This window comes from Salvelinus namaycush, chromosome 13 (genome assembly GCF_016432855.1).
Source record: "Salvelinus namaycush isolate Seneca chromosome 13, SaNama_1.0, whole genome shotgun sequence".
Lineage (NCBI taxonomy): Eukaryota > Metazoa > Chordata > Actinopteri > Salmoniformes > Salmonidae > Salvelinus > Salvelinus namaycush.
In genome coordinates, this window is record NC_052319.1 from 25180645 (window position 1) to 25197884 (window position 17240).

At 40.8% G+C, this 17240-nt stretch overlaps 2 protein-coding genes across 2 annotated transcripts in view; both read right to left on the bottom strand.

Moving 5' to 3' along the window:
* The window catches only part of ttn.2 (titin, tandem duplicate 2), a 179301-nt gene extending 172597 nt beyond the window's left edge, over nucleotides 1-6704 (bottom strand). The window contains 7 exon segments of the mRNA XM_039006530.1: nucleotides 228-422; nucleotides 796-1069; nucleotides 1344-1564; nucleotides 3348-3445; nucleotides 3834-4121; nucleotides 5984-6187; nucleotides 6614-6704. Coding sequence (XP_038862458.1) covers nucleotides 228-422; nucleotides 796-1069; nucleotides 1344-1564; nucleotides 3348-3445; nucleotides 3834-4121; nucleotides 5984-6187; nucleotides 6614-6704 — 1371 coding nt within the window.
* Nucleotides 6705-10841: 4137 nt separating this feature from the next.
* The window catches only part of LOC120058050 (coiled-coil domain-containing protein 141-like), a 53853-nt gene continuing 47454 nt past the window's right edge, over nucleotides 10842-17240 (bottom strand). The window contains exon 26 of the mRNA XM_039006531.1: nucleotides 10842-10852. Coding sequence (XP_038862459.1) covers nucleotides 10842-10852 — 11 coding nt within the window. The remainder of the gene's footprint in view (nucleotides 10853-17240) is intronic.

Sequence of the window (17240 nt, forward strand, 5' to 3'; positions counted from 1 at the left end):
AGGGAATGTGACAAAATCACAGATGGTTGTGAGGACGAATATGTGGGTGCGCTGAAATGACAACAATTTAAAATGGAAAATGGTCTATGTTTATCAGGGATAATATTGTTAAGCGTGGGGGGGGTCTACTAGAGTGGGGGTGTGATGACAGAAAAAAGGGAAATAAATAAATAATGGAAGTGAAGGGAAGGACGACAGGGTTTGTACTTCATTAAATAATGAACTACCTGTTCCCTTGTTGTGGACATTAACACAGTAGTAGAGGTGCTAGAGGTGCTCTGTATCTCTGTACTGGGTGTCACCACCGGCACCGGCACCGGCTCTGGTGTAAAACCAGCAGACTTGCGGCTGCGAGCCTGGTCCACAGCTGCTACCACAGTAGCTACAGCAATGCTTTTATCGTCCACCTCATGCTGCGCCTCCTAGCATACATTAGTAGCGTTAACTTAGAATCCAATCAGAAGTTTTATTGATAATAGCTTCAAACGTCATTATCATATTATTGATAAGAGATGCAATCTTAAATGCTTTCATACCTTTCTAAATTCAGGCAACCTATCCTAATGAGCCATGTTAGATCCCAAAATACATCCAGGTAGTCAAACGTTCATTGGACAGGATATTCAAACTCATTTAGGCCTCAAAACGAGAGCGAATCAGCTAATCAAATAAGTTCACAATCTTAAAACCCTTACCATCTCATGCACATTCAGTAATCAGCCACAAGATGGCTCTGCCACAGAGAGAGTTGAGAGAGTGGCCACTAAGAAATAAGAATTTCCTCACCTCTCTCACAGCGACACCAGATACAGCGGACCCAGCCGTTTGCAATCCATAAGAGCCCTCCCAGTGCTGCTCCATGTGAACCTGGGTGGCAGACATGGAAGCCTGGGCATGGGTGGCACTAGAAGTCATGCTGCTGGAATAGCTGCTGGACCCTTCAACAAAGTCTCCCTGCTTCCATGGTGGGAGGACATCAGGACCATGGGCTACCTGTTTGCGTGTGGTCAGTGGGGATTTGACTGGTCTGATTGGGGACACAGACAGTCTTGAAGTAGGGGATACGGACCTGCGTTAAACAAAAAAAATCGTTATTCGTATATTACCTGATACCAAATGGTGTTTTGTAGTGTAAATAGACAAGTAATTAATATGTTTATCATGTACTGTTACCAGGTCACTTCTAGGGAGCCTAAATACCTGGTCATTTCTGTATTATAAAATTACATGGTCTTATTCCCTATGGAGATTGAGGTGAACTATCTGTCTGTATTATATGTGTGGAATGTTGTTGAACTCTCTACACTTCCATGTTAATGTAAGATTGAAATAAAGTTTTTTACCTAACAGGGGCCGGAGTGGGTGCCTTGACATGTCTCACAGGTGATGGTGACTGATGACGTCCCCCTGCAACTCTGGCTGCAAGAGATGATGGTGTTGGGGACTTGGAGGTTGAGGTTGGCTTAGGGGGCACACGTGGTGGAGTCTTGTGTGCTAGATGGCTCACTACACCACCTTCAACATGCATTTGCATGGATGAGGATTCAAAATGAGCCTCCATACTCTGAAAATAAAACAACATTAAAGGTTAGTGTTTTATTGAAGTAAAAGTGTATTTATCTGACTGATAGCTTCAATAGACAGACAGATACAACTGCCAATTGCCAAAGTAAAGGAAACACCAACATAGTGTGTTAATAGGGCGCTGGGCCATGACGAGCCAGAACAGCTTCAATGCACCTTGGCATAGAATCTAGAAGTGTCTGGAACTCTATTGGAGGGATGCAACTCCATTCTTCCATGTGAAATTCCATCATTTGGTCTTTTGTTGATGGTGGTAGAAAACGCTGTCTCAGGTGGAGCTCCAAAATCTCCCATAAGTGTTCAGTTGGGTTGAGATCTGGTCACTGAGATGGTCGTGGCAAATGTTTTACAAAGCTTTCATGCTTATCAAACCATTCAGTGACCACTCGTACCCTGTGGATGGGGGCATTGTCATCCTATGGGGGCATAGCCATGGTAGCTAAAATAATGGCCTGCCCAGCATTTTTATACATGACCCTGATGGGATGTTAATTTCTTAATTAACTCAGGAACCACACCTGTGTGGAAGCACTTGCTTTCAATATACTTTGTATCCCTCATTTAGTCCAGTGATTCCATTATTTTGGCAGTTACAGATAGATAGATAGATAGATAGATAGATAGATAGATAGATAGATAGATAGATAGATAGATAGATAGATAGATAGATAGATAGATAGATAGATAGATAGATAGATAGATAGATAGATAGATAGATAGATAGATAGATAGATAGATAGATAGATAGATAGATAGATAGATAGATAGATAGATAGATAGATAGATAGATAGATAGATAGATAGATAGATAGATGATAATGCATTTCTGCTTTGGTTGGAGAGGTAACGCGCTGCTGTGTTGTGTGTGGAGCTCTACAGTTAAGGGTATGCCAGGGAATCGTCAGATCTGGGACCAGGCCTTAACTTGTCTCGTAACGGAAGTCCAATAAGAGGGACGGTGGAAAGGGAACCAGTACAGGCGCACGTACAGCACTTGCAAAACGCCTACCAACCACCCTTTTCTTTAGAGTATTCATATAGAGAAACATTGTTAGATGTATGATTGAATTGTATATATATTCTATGCTCAAATTAACGGCGCTGCCCAGATTGTTGTCTACGAAAGCATCAACAAAGTACTGTTAGATTTTGTCTATCGGAGCTCTCGCTCCTCTGCGCAAACGTGTCCGGCACGCACTGTGTTTTGGGAGGGAAAGCTGGGGTGACGTTCCAGCTCTCCGTTCACTGCTTCCATTTCGGTGAGTCAATTCTTCACTAGGTGTTTTTGTAGTGATATGATTTTGTGCGCATTCAAATGTTTAAATACTCTTGGTTTGTAGTGTTTTTTTTTCAGAATTTGCATGCTTCCTCCTCTTTTCCACATCCCCATCTTCCCTGCAGGTGCCCGTGGTGGGGGCGGGGACGACGTGTTGGGAGCGGGCTCCAGCTCCCCGGGGATGCAGTGCAGAGACTGTCAGCTGGTCGGCTAGTTAGGATTGAGTATCTTGCATATTAAACAAAGTCATACATTTCCTAACCCTTGTGAAACTATTTAAATGCTGTAATAAAATTGCCTTTTTGCTTTTTCTGAGACTGCCTTATCTAGTGATCTGTTGAGCTGTGCAGGGAACATTCTAGGCCAGGCTTTAAGGTTGTGGTCCTTCCCCTCATTAAACAGAAGGTGTTGTAGTCGAGTCTACTTAGTGGCCCTATAGGGTTAGGTTATCACAAGTCATTTTAGATCATATTTAATGTATATTTACCCTTGTCTCAACTCTGGTCTGGCGACTCTGAGAGGAGGACCTCTGAGAGGAAGATGAAATGACGGTTTTAGTCTTCTTGGCAGGCACAGCTTCTTCACCTGGACAGAAACAAATATAAAGATGCATTTCCCACCAAATTATTGAACATGATGACAAGTGGTGAATTCAAAACTGTTGTTCAAATTCAGTTCAGGCAACATGTCAATATAGAATGCATTGGGCCTATAATAGTTTCCATTCAGTTTTAAATGCATTGACAGACTGGGTCATTGAAGGCTTGAAGGCTAGGTCTAGCCTCTAGGCTAGATAAATGCTCATTTCTGTCCACAAAACATTAAGGAAATGCTCAATAAATAATTGAAACAGGAATTCTTGTAACTTCACTTTTATGAAAGCCTAATTGTGAGAAGGCTGTTGCAATGTGGGATTCCAAACGCCCAAAACACAATTCTAAGGACAGTCCTAATCACAAATCAACTTTCTCACCTTGAACCAGCAGTTCAGCAGTGGAGGTAGCCCGTCCGCTGCTGTTTGAGGCATTTACAGAGTAAGTTCCAGAATCCTCTGGGAAGGCTTCGGCAATCAACAAACTGTAAAGGTCTCCTTCTTGAACAATCTGAAAGTCAGCGGAGCTCTGTATCTCGGCTCCCTCTCTGTAGAACTTTACCACAGGTGTAGGGATTCCTGTCACACGAACATCCAGTCTCACTTGGCTTCTTTGTCTCACGGTTAAACTCTGAAGTCTCTGAATAAAGTTGGGCGGCGCAGTCTCCACTGTAATAATAAATGGAAAAATACGTTTTATGGCAAAAAATAAATCAAAGGAAAACCGGTGGAAGTGAACTCAACTTGAGCAGCACCGAGATCCATTGGCTAGGGGAGACCGGGGAAAAACGTAAGTATTTTTTCATTCGGTCGACCCAGAGACCTTTTTAAATATGAAACTTAATCTATCTAAACTTACATCTATCTATTCATATACCATGAATACGTTTTTACAGAAGATCTTTGGATCGTTATATAGATTTGAATCCAAATGGTCCGATGGTTACATTTGCCCCTATGCCCGGGTTCAATTGAAGCACTAGACATTTTTACTTTAAACGTGTTTACAAATACATTTGCTTTGTGTCAAATATTATGTGGCTAATAGGCTAATTCTTTATAACGCAATCCATGTTTAGCATCCTAAAAATAATCTAGAAGAAAAAGAAACGCACACCTATTTAGGCGAGGTGCTGGCTAGCGGAGTAGAAAACTTGAAAATAAAGGAGAGCCGCACACTCTAGGAGCTCAGATGCAAAAATATTTAATTTACCAACGTTTCGACAGGCAAGCTGTCTTCATTGTACCCTGAAGACAGCTTGCCTGTCGAAACGTTGGTAAATTAAATATTTTTGCATCTGAGCTCCTAGAGTGTGCGGCTCTCCTTTATTTTCTAGCATCCTAAGAATGGCAGTTCTGGCAGCCTGGTCTGAAAGACTAGACGTAACATAGTAAAAGTAGTTCTGTGACTCTCATATTAGTACAATTTGTTACATTTGGTATAGTTTCAAAAGACAGAAGTTGTTTAATCCCAAAACTAAAGGACGGATGGGCGTATAACGCGGACGTCAAGCAACCCAGAGGTTGCGTGTCCAAATCGCATCAAGGACAACTTTAGAATTTTAGCAACTTTGAAACTATACTTACACATTTTTAGCTACTTAGCAACAATTAGCATGTTAGGTAACCCTTCCTCTAACCCTTAACCCCTAAGCTTAACCCTAACCCTAACCTTAACCCCTAGCCTAGTTAACGTTAGCCAGAACAAATTGGAATTCGTAACATATCATACATATTGCAAATTCATAACATACCATACAAATTGTAATTTCGGAACATATACGAAATGGATGATGGACATCCACAAATTAATACATACCATATGTAACATATCATACTAATTTGAGTGTTTCATATTCACATTTACTATGCTACATCTACCCCTGAGTCCAGGTTGGTTCTAGAGGGCAAGATGAGGAGAAATCTATTTAAATTGGGTGCCACTTTGATTGCACAACTCAAGAAGTTGACTTGAGGGCGTAGTTTAGTCACTAGGAATAGTTACAGTACATTGATCATGATTGCGCTCGCTAGCAGGTAAATCTGAATAACAACTTTATCCAACTTTATATGTAATCCGTAAACTGAAAAAAATCACACACAAACAAGCATAGCTCCATTTAGAAACATAGCTCCAAAACCTGTCCATTTTAGGTACAAACAGCAGTTTCCTAATTCAATATTGGTTCTTATTATTGGATGTGTAAAATGTAAACACCACTGCAGCTATCACTCTCATCACTGAAATGAAGTGCTGTTAATTGAACAAGTCAGTAAAGACAGAAGTAGCTATTAATGAAGGGGCATTCGGCCTAGAGTACTTGTGGTCAGTCACTTCAATGGGAGAGGCTGCTTCTAGAACTTTATTAATGAATACTATGTTATCTTTGGCTGCCCTCTATGTTTGCAGCCATGATGACTCTTTAGTATGATGCAGGACACTGTCTAAAACTGCAAGCCAAAGCATTGGCTAGCTAGAACAACCTCAAACAATGCAAACACCACTGTTTTATCAACTCTGGTTCTCTCACCTGTAACAAGAAGTTCAGCGGTGCTAGTGGCTTGTCCAGCACCATTGGTGGCTCTGACAGAAAATCTTCCACTGTGTGCGGCTGTCACAGCAGGGATCATCAGAACAGCGCGGCCATCGCTGAACGAGATCTGTGCGCCGGGCAGAGCGGCAGCGGAAAGAACCTGGCCATCACGGAACCAGCTCACCTCAGGAACTGGAGAACCTTTAGATCAAGTCAACATTCTAGTCAGCACAGCAGAGCTGATGATGGTGATGAATTTGGTGATGATTTTAAACTCATAGCAAGCAGTTACAATTCAGAGCAAAGTTGAGAAAAGGCCAACAATATCACATAGGGCAGGCTTCCCAGACAGATTAAGCCTAGATCCAGAACTAAAAAGCATTTCAAATGGAGATTCTCCATTACAAAAGCTTTTTACTCCAGGACTAAGCTTAATCTGTGTCTGGGAAACCAACCCATAATTGGGTACTTATTACTTGTGTAATCACTTCATAAAATGTTGCTGTGCAAAGGCTTTATATCTGTATGGGGTTTTACATCAATGATTCAACATATTTATATCTATGTTTGGACAGTCAGCTATATCTATGAGGTACAGTTTAAAAGGAACATAAAATATCTCCTTACCACTAACTTGTGCTTCAAACGTTGCAGCACTACCCTCTAGTGCCACAACGCTTTGCAGCGGCTGTGTAAATGTTGGCGCCTGTGTAGACATTGTGGATGGCACCCTAAGAGACACAACAGAGCAGAACATCACCAAACCACTCATACACCACAAATCTTATTTGATCTTTTACAGTAGTTGTATGGTAAAATCCCTAAACGAAGCATACCCACACATTTAAACTCTGAGTTTATTTTTAGCCACCGAGGGCAGGTTTCCCAGACACTGACTATGCCTATTCCTGAACTAAAAAGTGTTGCCAATGGAGATTCTCCATTGAATGGGCCTTTTATTCTATGACCAGGCTTAATTGCTGTCTGGGAAACTCACACTGCTTGTGTCACATCACCAAACCAATTAAGAAAAATCTACCTTTCTTTTACATCTTTTACAGTAGTTTTATGGCACAATCTCCAAACAAAGCATATTCTACATTTGAACTCTATTTTTATATTTTTAGCCTCTGAGAGTCTTATGTCACTTGTGTCACATCACCCAACCAATGAAGAGGATTTTTTTATTTTACATCTGCAGAAACAATACATACATCAAATGAACCCAGAGCCTATTTTTTGCCAGTGAGAGTCTAATGACTTGTGTCATATCCAGCTGTAACGATCGTTGTTGGAAGGATTGGACCAAGGTGCAGCGTGGAAGGCGTTCATCATGTTTATTAATGTGAACAAGCAACAAAACAATAAAGAGCAACCAAAACGAACGTGCCGCTTTGTAGTGCAAAAAGGCTACAATACAAAAACAAGATCCCACACACAATAGGTGGAAAAGGCTGCCTAAATATGATCCCCAATCAGAGACAACGATAGACAGCTGCCTCTGATTGGGAACCATACTAGGCCAACCTAGAAACGAAAAACTAGAATGCCCACCCTAGTCACACCCTGACCTATCCAAATAGAGAAATAAAAGGATCTCTAAGGTCAGGGCGTGACACCAGCACCTGGCTTACTTTGTCCTGTCACTTGAGCTATCAGAGGTTCCATGGGGTCTGGGTGTTAAGCCAAACACCAGGGCCACGGCTCCCTGTGACAGCTCACAGACAAGACAGTAACAACTGGGGTAGGCCGTCATTGTAAATAAGAATTTGTTCTTAACTAGCTTGCCTAGTTAAATAAAGGTAAAAAAATATATATATATAAGTATTCCTGTAAGTACAGTGTAACAAGTACTGTAATTACTCAATGTTACACTGTAAGTACACTGTACTTAGGGTAAGGTAAATGTTACCAAAGGTAACTAATACATGTGTAATAGATGCTTTATAACTCCAACTGAACAGGACATATCCATTGACGTCCCTTGATGTTTAAGTCTAAAAATGTCAGCCATTAGGCCTACAGTTACACTAGTGCTGCTAAACAAAACATATCCCTTGACTGGGCCGACGTTAAAGTCCTAAAATGTCTGCCGTTGCCATTACAGTTACAGATACAACACAATCCATTCATTCATCTTTAAATAATAGCTGGATAAGCTATCAACATGAGGTTTTGTAATCAAGTATTAATAAACCAGTCATAAATTTATAAAGGTGATGTGTCTTATCCAACAATTTCCATTGTTCAAAACACTGCAAGGTTAAAGCTTTACATTTGTAGAACTTGTTTAGGCCTATAGATAGAACAGCTTAAACTCAGTAGGCCTGTACTTTCAATCCAGTACAGGCCTAGAATCCAGAATAATACTGACATACATTATTCAACCAAACATATGAGCCATTAAGCACTATTGTATCACATTACCTTAAATCCTTAGATACATACGCACATTGAATATACACCGACTGTAAATTAAATTAGGAACACCTTCCTAATATTGAGTTGCAGCTCTTTTGCCCTCAAAACAGCCTCAATTCTAAGGGGCATGGACTCTACAAGGTGTCGAAAGGTCCATGTGGACTTCATGTAGACTCCAATGGCCCATGTAGACTCCAATGCTTCCCACAGTTGTGTCAAGTTGGATGTCCTTTGGGTGGTGGACATTCTTGATACACATGGGCCATTGGACCATTCTTGATACACATGGGAAACTGTTGAGCGTGAAAAACTCAGCAGCATTGCAGTTCTTGAAACACTCAAACCGGTGCGCCTGGCACCTACTACCATACCTCGTTCAAAGGCACTTAAATCTTTTGTCTTGCCCATTGACCCTCTGAATGACACACATACACAATCCATGTCTCAATTGTCTCAAGGCTTAAAAATCCTTCTTTAACTCCTTCATCTACACTGATTGAAGTGGATTTAACAGGTGACATCAATAAGGGCTCATAGCTTTTGTTATAGAAAGAGCAGGTGTTCGTAATGTTTTGTACACTCAGTGTAGATTCCTTAGGCCTTAATGAAAAACAAAATCACACCTTACATTGAATGGAACATATATGAAGCTAACAGAAAACAATTATTCTTAAGCATCTGAATATATATCATTCCAGAAAGTACAACTTTGAAAAACTTGACCTCTAGAAATCTCCATAGTCTTTTTAGTAATCTCAATGGCAGGACAAATCATTAAACAATGGCCACAGTATATACTGTTCAGAAAGTATACATTGGCTCAACAATTAACTAAGACATTGCCTTATCAATCAATTATAGCCTTCATCACATCGATAGTTTTCATATTGTATGAAAACTATCCAAAACTGTTAACATCAGATGAGACATGTAACACAAATGTCAGACTCTAAAAATAATCTGTACCAGGCTTGACTGACAGTCACCATGTGGCACATAACTGGAGGTGCAACTGATAGCCCTGCTGCTGATTCCCTTAAAAAGACATTGCGATCCAACTGGGACACCACTCTAATGCTATCAGGGGCTATTCTGGGAGCTTCTCTAATCATTGCACCATATATAAATAACCTTGAAAATGATAAGCATTAGTTCTTAATTATTGAAATGTTTAAAATGAAATGTTCTTAATGTGAAATGATTCCCATAATATATTTTGAGACACTTGTCCCCAATTAGGTGGAAATCACCAGTTGTTACCTGTTATTCTTTGGTAATTGTTATATACAGATAATAACACAATATTAATTGACATTGGAACAGGTCAAAGTTTAATTAACTAAAGTTACTTACTTGTATCCACAAGAGTGCCTAGATTTGATGGGGCGAAGCCCAGAAGTTGTATTTCTTCAGAAACAATCTCCTTATCCAGAAATGTCAGAAAATCCAATGTGAGAACAGTTTAGCCTCAAAGAAACCCCAAAAAACAAAACCACACAGTGTAGCTGTGTAGTTTTGCTCTTTTTCCTATGCAATCCCTACACCCGAGGCAAGGCTGGGAATGCTCCAACTGCTCAGAAGTGACAATATGGTTGTGTTACTTTTTATACCCCTGGGCAAATCACCATCATCAGTGCATCTGCTCTCCTCATTGGTCTGCCACCCAGAGGGGATGATGGGAGATTGGAAGCCATTTTATGCAAGCCCAAACCTGTCACTCACTTTACTTTACATTGTCCAGTCACTGTTGTCACTGTTTGCGTTCATCGGACTTACTTTTAACACAACATTTTGCTTTGAATGACTTTCCTTTTGAATAAGAACAATCTTTCATATCCCCAAATGCTACCACTATGTCAATTTCTGTTCTAAAATGTAAAAGCACTTACTGAAATTAATTTATTGACCAAATGGAAAGTGAGGCTGTGCCTGTCACTCAAGTCCTGGGCTACCCCCAACACATCAGTAGCTTGACTGGAACAAATTATGCCATCAGAGGGACAGGGGAAGTGTTTACATATGGCTGCTAAATACTTGTGGCAGCTATGTTAGTACGTGTAAGTTTTCCTGTCTTCATATACAAAGTCTGCATCATAGTCTGTACCTATAAAATATTTCTCAGTCTGTATCTAATGATTTCTCATTGTCATATATTCTCTGACACAAAAAACACGTTCACTCACAGATTATTCTTCAAAACATAAAGACTGAAATAGACAGCACTCCAATAACACATTCAGATATGTATTGGACAATTCATTAGAACAGTATTAATAAAAAAGTATTTCATGCCAGTCTTTCAAACTCCAATCAATACATTGTCTTTATTTAAGTCCCCAGACTCCCTATTTCCCCTCCTGACCATCTTGAATTTTTATCTTGTTAACTTGTTGAGGATGAATGTAGTGTTTTCCTGCCAGGGCTTTGAGACACTTTAGCTCGGCCCTGCCAGGGGAACACAGACAACAGAAGTTGAGAAGTCACATTTCTTGAAGCATTAAGATCACACGTCCCAAATTCACATTTGTGGACAGTTATGTACTCAGGTTATAGAAAATAGTAACTTTTCTTATTTCAAACACGTAGAGGATTTTTTTTAAATGTAACGGTTTACCTGCGACTACCACTGCAGAACACCAGACTTCACCTTTCATTGTTAGCAACACACACATACTTCCCAGAATCTGGCACAACAACACTGTCACGTTCCTGACCTGTTTTCTGTTAATTTTGTATGTGTTTAGTTGGTCAGGGCGTGAGTTGGGGTGGGCATTCTATGTTTTGTGTTTCTATGTTTAGGTCAGGTGTAATTAGCCTTATATGGTTCTCTATCAGGGACAGGTGTTTGACGTTTCCTCTGATTGAGAACCATATAAAGGTAGGCTGTTCACACTGTTTGTTTGTGGGTGATTGTCTCCTGTGTCCGTATATGTTACCACACGGGACTGTATCGTTTGTTTGTAGTCTGTTCCTGTTCGTGAGTTCTTCGTGTATTTATGTAAGTTCCATGTTCAGGTCTGTCTACGTCGTTTTGTTATTTTGTAGTTTGTTGAAGTGTTTTCGGTTTTCGTCTTTACTTTAATAAACTTTTATGTCAAATTATCACGCTGCGCTTTGGTCCAATCCCTACTCCTCCTCTTCGTCCGAAGAGGAGGAGGACAGCCGTTACAAACACTCCTCTTTAGCAGAACGTGAGTGTTACTTTGGCTTTAAATCGGACATTGTAGGGTAATAAAGTTATTTTCATCTGTTCAAGGAAAATCCTCTTTGGATTAGCTGTAGGTAGGCTAAATACACCCTCCAAACATGTAGGGACAGTTTCCCAGACACAGACTAAGCGTAGTCCTGGACTTGTGTGCTTATGTGTTTTACAACTCAAATATTATCAGGTCCAACAGTAATATGAGCAATGACTTTTATGTGTAATGTCGACTTCTGTTTTGAAACGTGCCTGTATGTCCTGACCTTTTTTTGTGTGGAAAATTGTGTTAATTGGTATTCACATAACATTCTTTAAAACTGTCATGTAAAGTTCAATAATGTAATTCATTGTCTGATGTATGTACTGTATGTTGTACGTTTGTGTATAATGTTTTCAAGTTTAATTGTTCACCTGCCCGCCTTCGCCACAAGCTACAACCACACTATCTTTTAACCACATGACACGGGGAGCAGGCTTTCCGAGATGACACACTCCAGGTAGAGATCTCTTCCCACCAGGATACCCTTATGTTCTGGCTTTGACAGGAACTGATGAGTAGATCCACAGGCTGGGAATACCAGCGTGCACTATTTACTGTATGTATGACATTGTTAGGCTGGGGAGACCAGGTTCCACTATTTACTGTATGTATGACATTGTTAGGCTGGGGAGACCAGGTTCCACTATTTACTGTATGTATGACATTGTTAGGCTGGGGAGACCAGGTTCCACTATTTACTGTATGTATGACATTGTTAGGCTGGGGAGACCAGGTTCCACTATTTACTGTATGTATGACATTGTTAGGCTGGGGAGACCAGGTTCCACTATTTACTGTATGTATGGCATTGTTAGACTGGGGAGAGCAGGTTCCACTATTTACTGTATGTATGACATTGTTAGGCTGGGGAGACCAGGTTCCACTATTTACTGTATGTATGACATTGTTAGGCTGGGGAGACCAGGTTCCACTATTTACTGTATGTATGACATTGTTAGGCTGGGGAGACCAGGTTCAACTATTTACTGTATGTATAACATTGTTAGGCTGGGGAGACCAGGGTACACTATTTACTGTATGTATGGCATTGTTAGGCTGGGGAGACCAGGTTCCACTATTTACTGTATGTATGACATTGTTAGGCTGGGGAGACCAGGTTCAACTATTTACTGTATGTATGACATTGTTAGGCTGGGGAGACCAGGGTACACTATTTACTGTATGTATGGCATTGTTAGGCTGGGGAGACCAGGTTCCACTATTTACTGTATGTATGGCATTGTTAGACTGGGGAGACCAGGTTCCACTATTTACTGTATGTATGGCATTGTTAGACTGGGGAGAGCAGGTTCCACTATTTACTGTATGTATGACATTGTTAGGCTGGGGAGACCAGGTTCCACTATTTACTGTATGTATGACATTGTTAGGCTGGGGAGACCAGGTTCCACTATTTACTGTATGTATGACATTGTTAGGCTGGGGAGACCAGGTTCAACTATTTACTGTATGTATGACATTGTTAGGCTGGGGAGACCAGGTTCAACTATTTACTGTATGTATGGCATTGTTAGGCTGGGGAGACCAGGTTCCACTATTTACTGTATGTATGACATTGTTAGGCTGGGGAGACCAGGTTCCACTATTTACTGTATGTATGGCATTGTTAGGCTGGGGAGACCAGGGTACACTATTTACTGTATGTATGGCATTGTTAGGCTGGGGAGACCAGGGTACACTATTTACTGTATGTATGGCATTGTTAGGCTGGGGAGACCAGGTTCCACTATTTACTGTATGTATGACATTGTTAGGCTGGGGAGACCAGGTTCCACTATTTACTGTATGTATGGCATTGTTAGGCTGGGGAGACCAGGTTCCACTATTTACTGTATGTATGACATTGTTAGGCTGGGGAGACCAGGTTCCACTATTTACTGTATGTATGACATTGTTAGGCTGGGGAGACCAGCGTGCACTATTTACTGTATGTATGACATTGTTAGGCTGGGGAGACCAGGTTCAAATATTTACTGTATGTATGGCATTGTTAGGCTGGGGAGACCAGGGTACACTATTTACTGTATGTATGGCATTGTTAGGCTGGGGAGACCAGGTTCAACTATTTACTGTATGTATGGCATTGTTAGGCTGGGGAGACCAGGTTCAACTATTTACTGTATGTATGGCATTGTTAGGCTGGGGAGACCAGGGTACACTATTTACTGTATGTATGGCATTGTTAGGCTGGGGAGACCAGGTTCAACTATTTACTGTATGTATGGCATTGTTAGGCTGGGGAGACCAGGTTCAACTATTTACTGTATGTATGGCATTGTTAGGCTGGGGAGACCAGGGTACACTATTTACTGTATGTATGACATTGTTAGGCTGGGGAGACCAGGTTCCACTATTAACTGTATGTATGGCATTGTTAGGCTGGGGAGACCAGGTTCCACTATTTACTGTATGTATGGCATTGTTAGGCTGGGGAGACCAGGTTCCACTATTTACTGTATGTATGGCATTGTTAGGCTGGGGAGACCAGGTTCAACTATTTACTGTATGTATGCATTGTTTGATTAGGTCAAGTAGGTTCAGCAGGATATATTCTTCAAATTAGATGAGCTTGTGCTTTGTTCAAGGTGAAGGTAAGTCAATCAGTAGACAAAAATGTTTACCAAAATAAAGTCTCAGAATAAATTGTCTAATTACCATCAATGTCTGCTGAGTAGAGAAAGACATAAGTTCACCTCACTTGTAACAAACTGCAGGAATTAAATGGGGTGTTTGCATGTCAAATACTAGTGATTTTATCAAGAATAACCACATTGTCTCCTCTATCTGTTGCAAATAAATGTTCAGGTAGGCCAATCTCAAGCTATTATCTCAGCTCTCTATCACAGGATTGGAGCCAGCCTTATCATCTCCGGAGTGAAGTAGTAGTTAGTGGAGTGGGGAGATGGAGAGAGAGGTGGATGGGAGTGAAGAGGTGTAACCTGAGAATAGGGAACCACAGCTTGACCTGAGAGATTTTGTTACCCCACAACATACAGTACAACAACAGAACAGACAACCTTAAAGGCACAGTCTGAGATTTCCAGTTATTAGTATATTTTTTTCAACTGCCTTATCTAATAACCCAAAACATTGAATTTATTTTTGTTTTATTTTTGTTTTGTAAAACAAATTGTGAACTAATGAAGCAAAGCTACAAATCAAGTAATGTCATGCGTGGTATTCCTTCAACACTACAGATATACTGTATCTTTGAAACCAGGTGCTATTTGTCTGTCAAAATGCCATGGGATCATTTTCATTGGTTATTTAATTGTGTTATAGGTGAGAGTAGTTTCATGTGGTTATATGATTTTAGTGTGGGCTCCCAAGTGGCGCAGCGGTCTAAGGCACTGCATCTCAGTCCAAGAGGCGTCACTACAGTCCCTGGTTTGAATCCAGGCTGTATCACATCCGGCCGTGATTGGGTGTCCCATAGGGCAGCGCACAATTAACTCAGCTTTGTCCATTTTGGCCGGGGTAGGCCGTCATTGTAAATAAGAATTTGTTCTTAACTGACTTTCCTAGTTAAATAAAAAATATAAAGTGATATCATGTGTTAGGTTGACAGTTTCCCAATCATAATTCAGACTAGTAAAATGCAAGAACTGAACACCTCAGTTCTCTTCCTACAGATCTTTTAATCTGAAATGTTTTATAAATGTGCATTAAACTGTAGCTAGAACCATAAAACAGCTATGACAATGTAGTGGCAGAGAAAGCACAAACAATACATACAACTTTTAGATATCAGAAGCATTACTTTATTTGAAAGACATTGATATTTAAGGGGACTTGGCTAACACAATTTACCATCATCTCTCAAAGACTTTGAGACTTTTATAGGAAGGGCATACAGTGCTTTCGGAAAGTATTCAGACCCTTTCCCATTTTCCACATTTGTTACGTTACAGCCTTATTCTGAAATAGATTAAATACATTTTTTCCCTCGTCAATCTACACACAATACCCCATTATGACAAAGCAAAAACAGGTTTTTAGACATTTTTGCACATTTATACAACATTCAAAAACAGAAATACCTTATTTACATAAGTATTCAGACCCTTTGCTATGTGACTCGAATTTGAGCTCTGGTGCATCCTGTTTCCATTGATCATCCTTGAGATGTTTCTCCAACTTGATTGGAGTCCACCTGTGGTAAATTAAATTGATTGGACATAATCTGGAAAGGCTCACACCTGACTGCATAAGGTCCCACAGTTGACAGTGAATGTCAGAGCAAAAACCAAGCTATGAGGTTGAAGGAATTGTCCTTAGAGCTCTGAGACAGGTTTAGTTTGAGGCACAGATTTGGGGAAGGGTACCAAAATATTTCTGCAGCATTGAACACAGTGGCCTCAATCATTCTTAAATGGAAGAAGTTTGGCGCAGCACTGCACCAATCAGGCCTTTATGGTAGAGTAGACAGACAGAAGCCAGTCCTCACTAAAAGGCACATGACAGCTTGGAGTTTGCCAATAGGTACCTAAAGGACTGTCAGACCATGAGAAACAAGATTCTCTGGTCTGATGAAACCAAGATTGAACTCTTTGGCCTGAATGCCAAGCGTCACGTCTGGAGGAAACCTGGCACCATCCCTATGTTGAAGAATGGTCGTGGCAGCATTATTCTGTAGGGGTGTTTTTCAGCTGCAAGGACTGGGGCGAAGGTCCACCATCCAACAGGACAACGACCCTAAGCACACAGACAAGACAACGCAAGAGTGATGTCACGCGGGACTAGGTGGGTGAAGGAATCAGACGCAGAGAGTTCCACTGTGCAAAAGTGCTCTTTACTTCGGCACACAAAATGATAAGCCCAAACAATACAGGGCGCGGACAACAACGTGACAACCCAAAAAACACAGGGTGCCAAGTTTAAGAAAATAAATCCACCTCTACCTAAAACGCACACACGTAACATAAAGACAATCCCGCACAAAACAAGGGCGGGTCCACCTACTAAAAATAGGGAAGCTCATTAAACCAAACAACAGAAACACAGGTGAGACTAATAAGACCAAACAAACAGACAAACGAAAAAGGGATCGTCGAGCACCGCCCGAACAGGCAGGGGAGCCAACTTTGGCGGAAGTCTTGACAAGTGGCTTCAGGACAAGTGCCTGAATGTCCTTAAGTGGCCCAGCCATAGCCCGGACTTGAACCCGATCGAACATCTCTGGAGAGACCTGAAAATAGCTGTGCAGCGACGCTCCCCATCCAACCTGACAGAGCTTGAGAGGATCTGCAGAGAAGAATTGGAGAAAGTCCCCAAATACAGATGTGCCAAGCTTGTAGCATCATACCCAAGAAGACTCCAGTCTCTGATCGCTGCCAAAGGTTCTTCAACAAAGTACTGAGTAAAGGGTCTGAATACTTATGTAAATGTGATATTTCAGTTTTTAAAAATGTTTGGGGTGCAAAAATGTCTAAAAACCTGTTTTTGCTTTGTCATTATGGGGTATTGTGTGTACATTGATGATGAAAAAAACGAAATGTGAAATAAAGTCAAGGGGTCTTAATAGTTTCCGAATGCACTGTAATACAGTATTGAAACTGAAGAAATTGCTA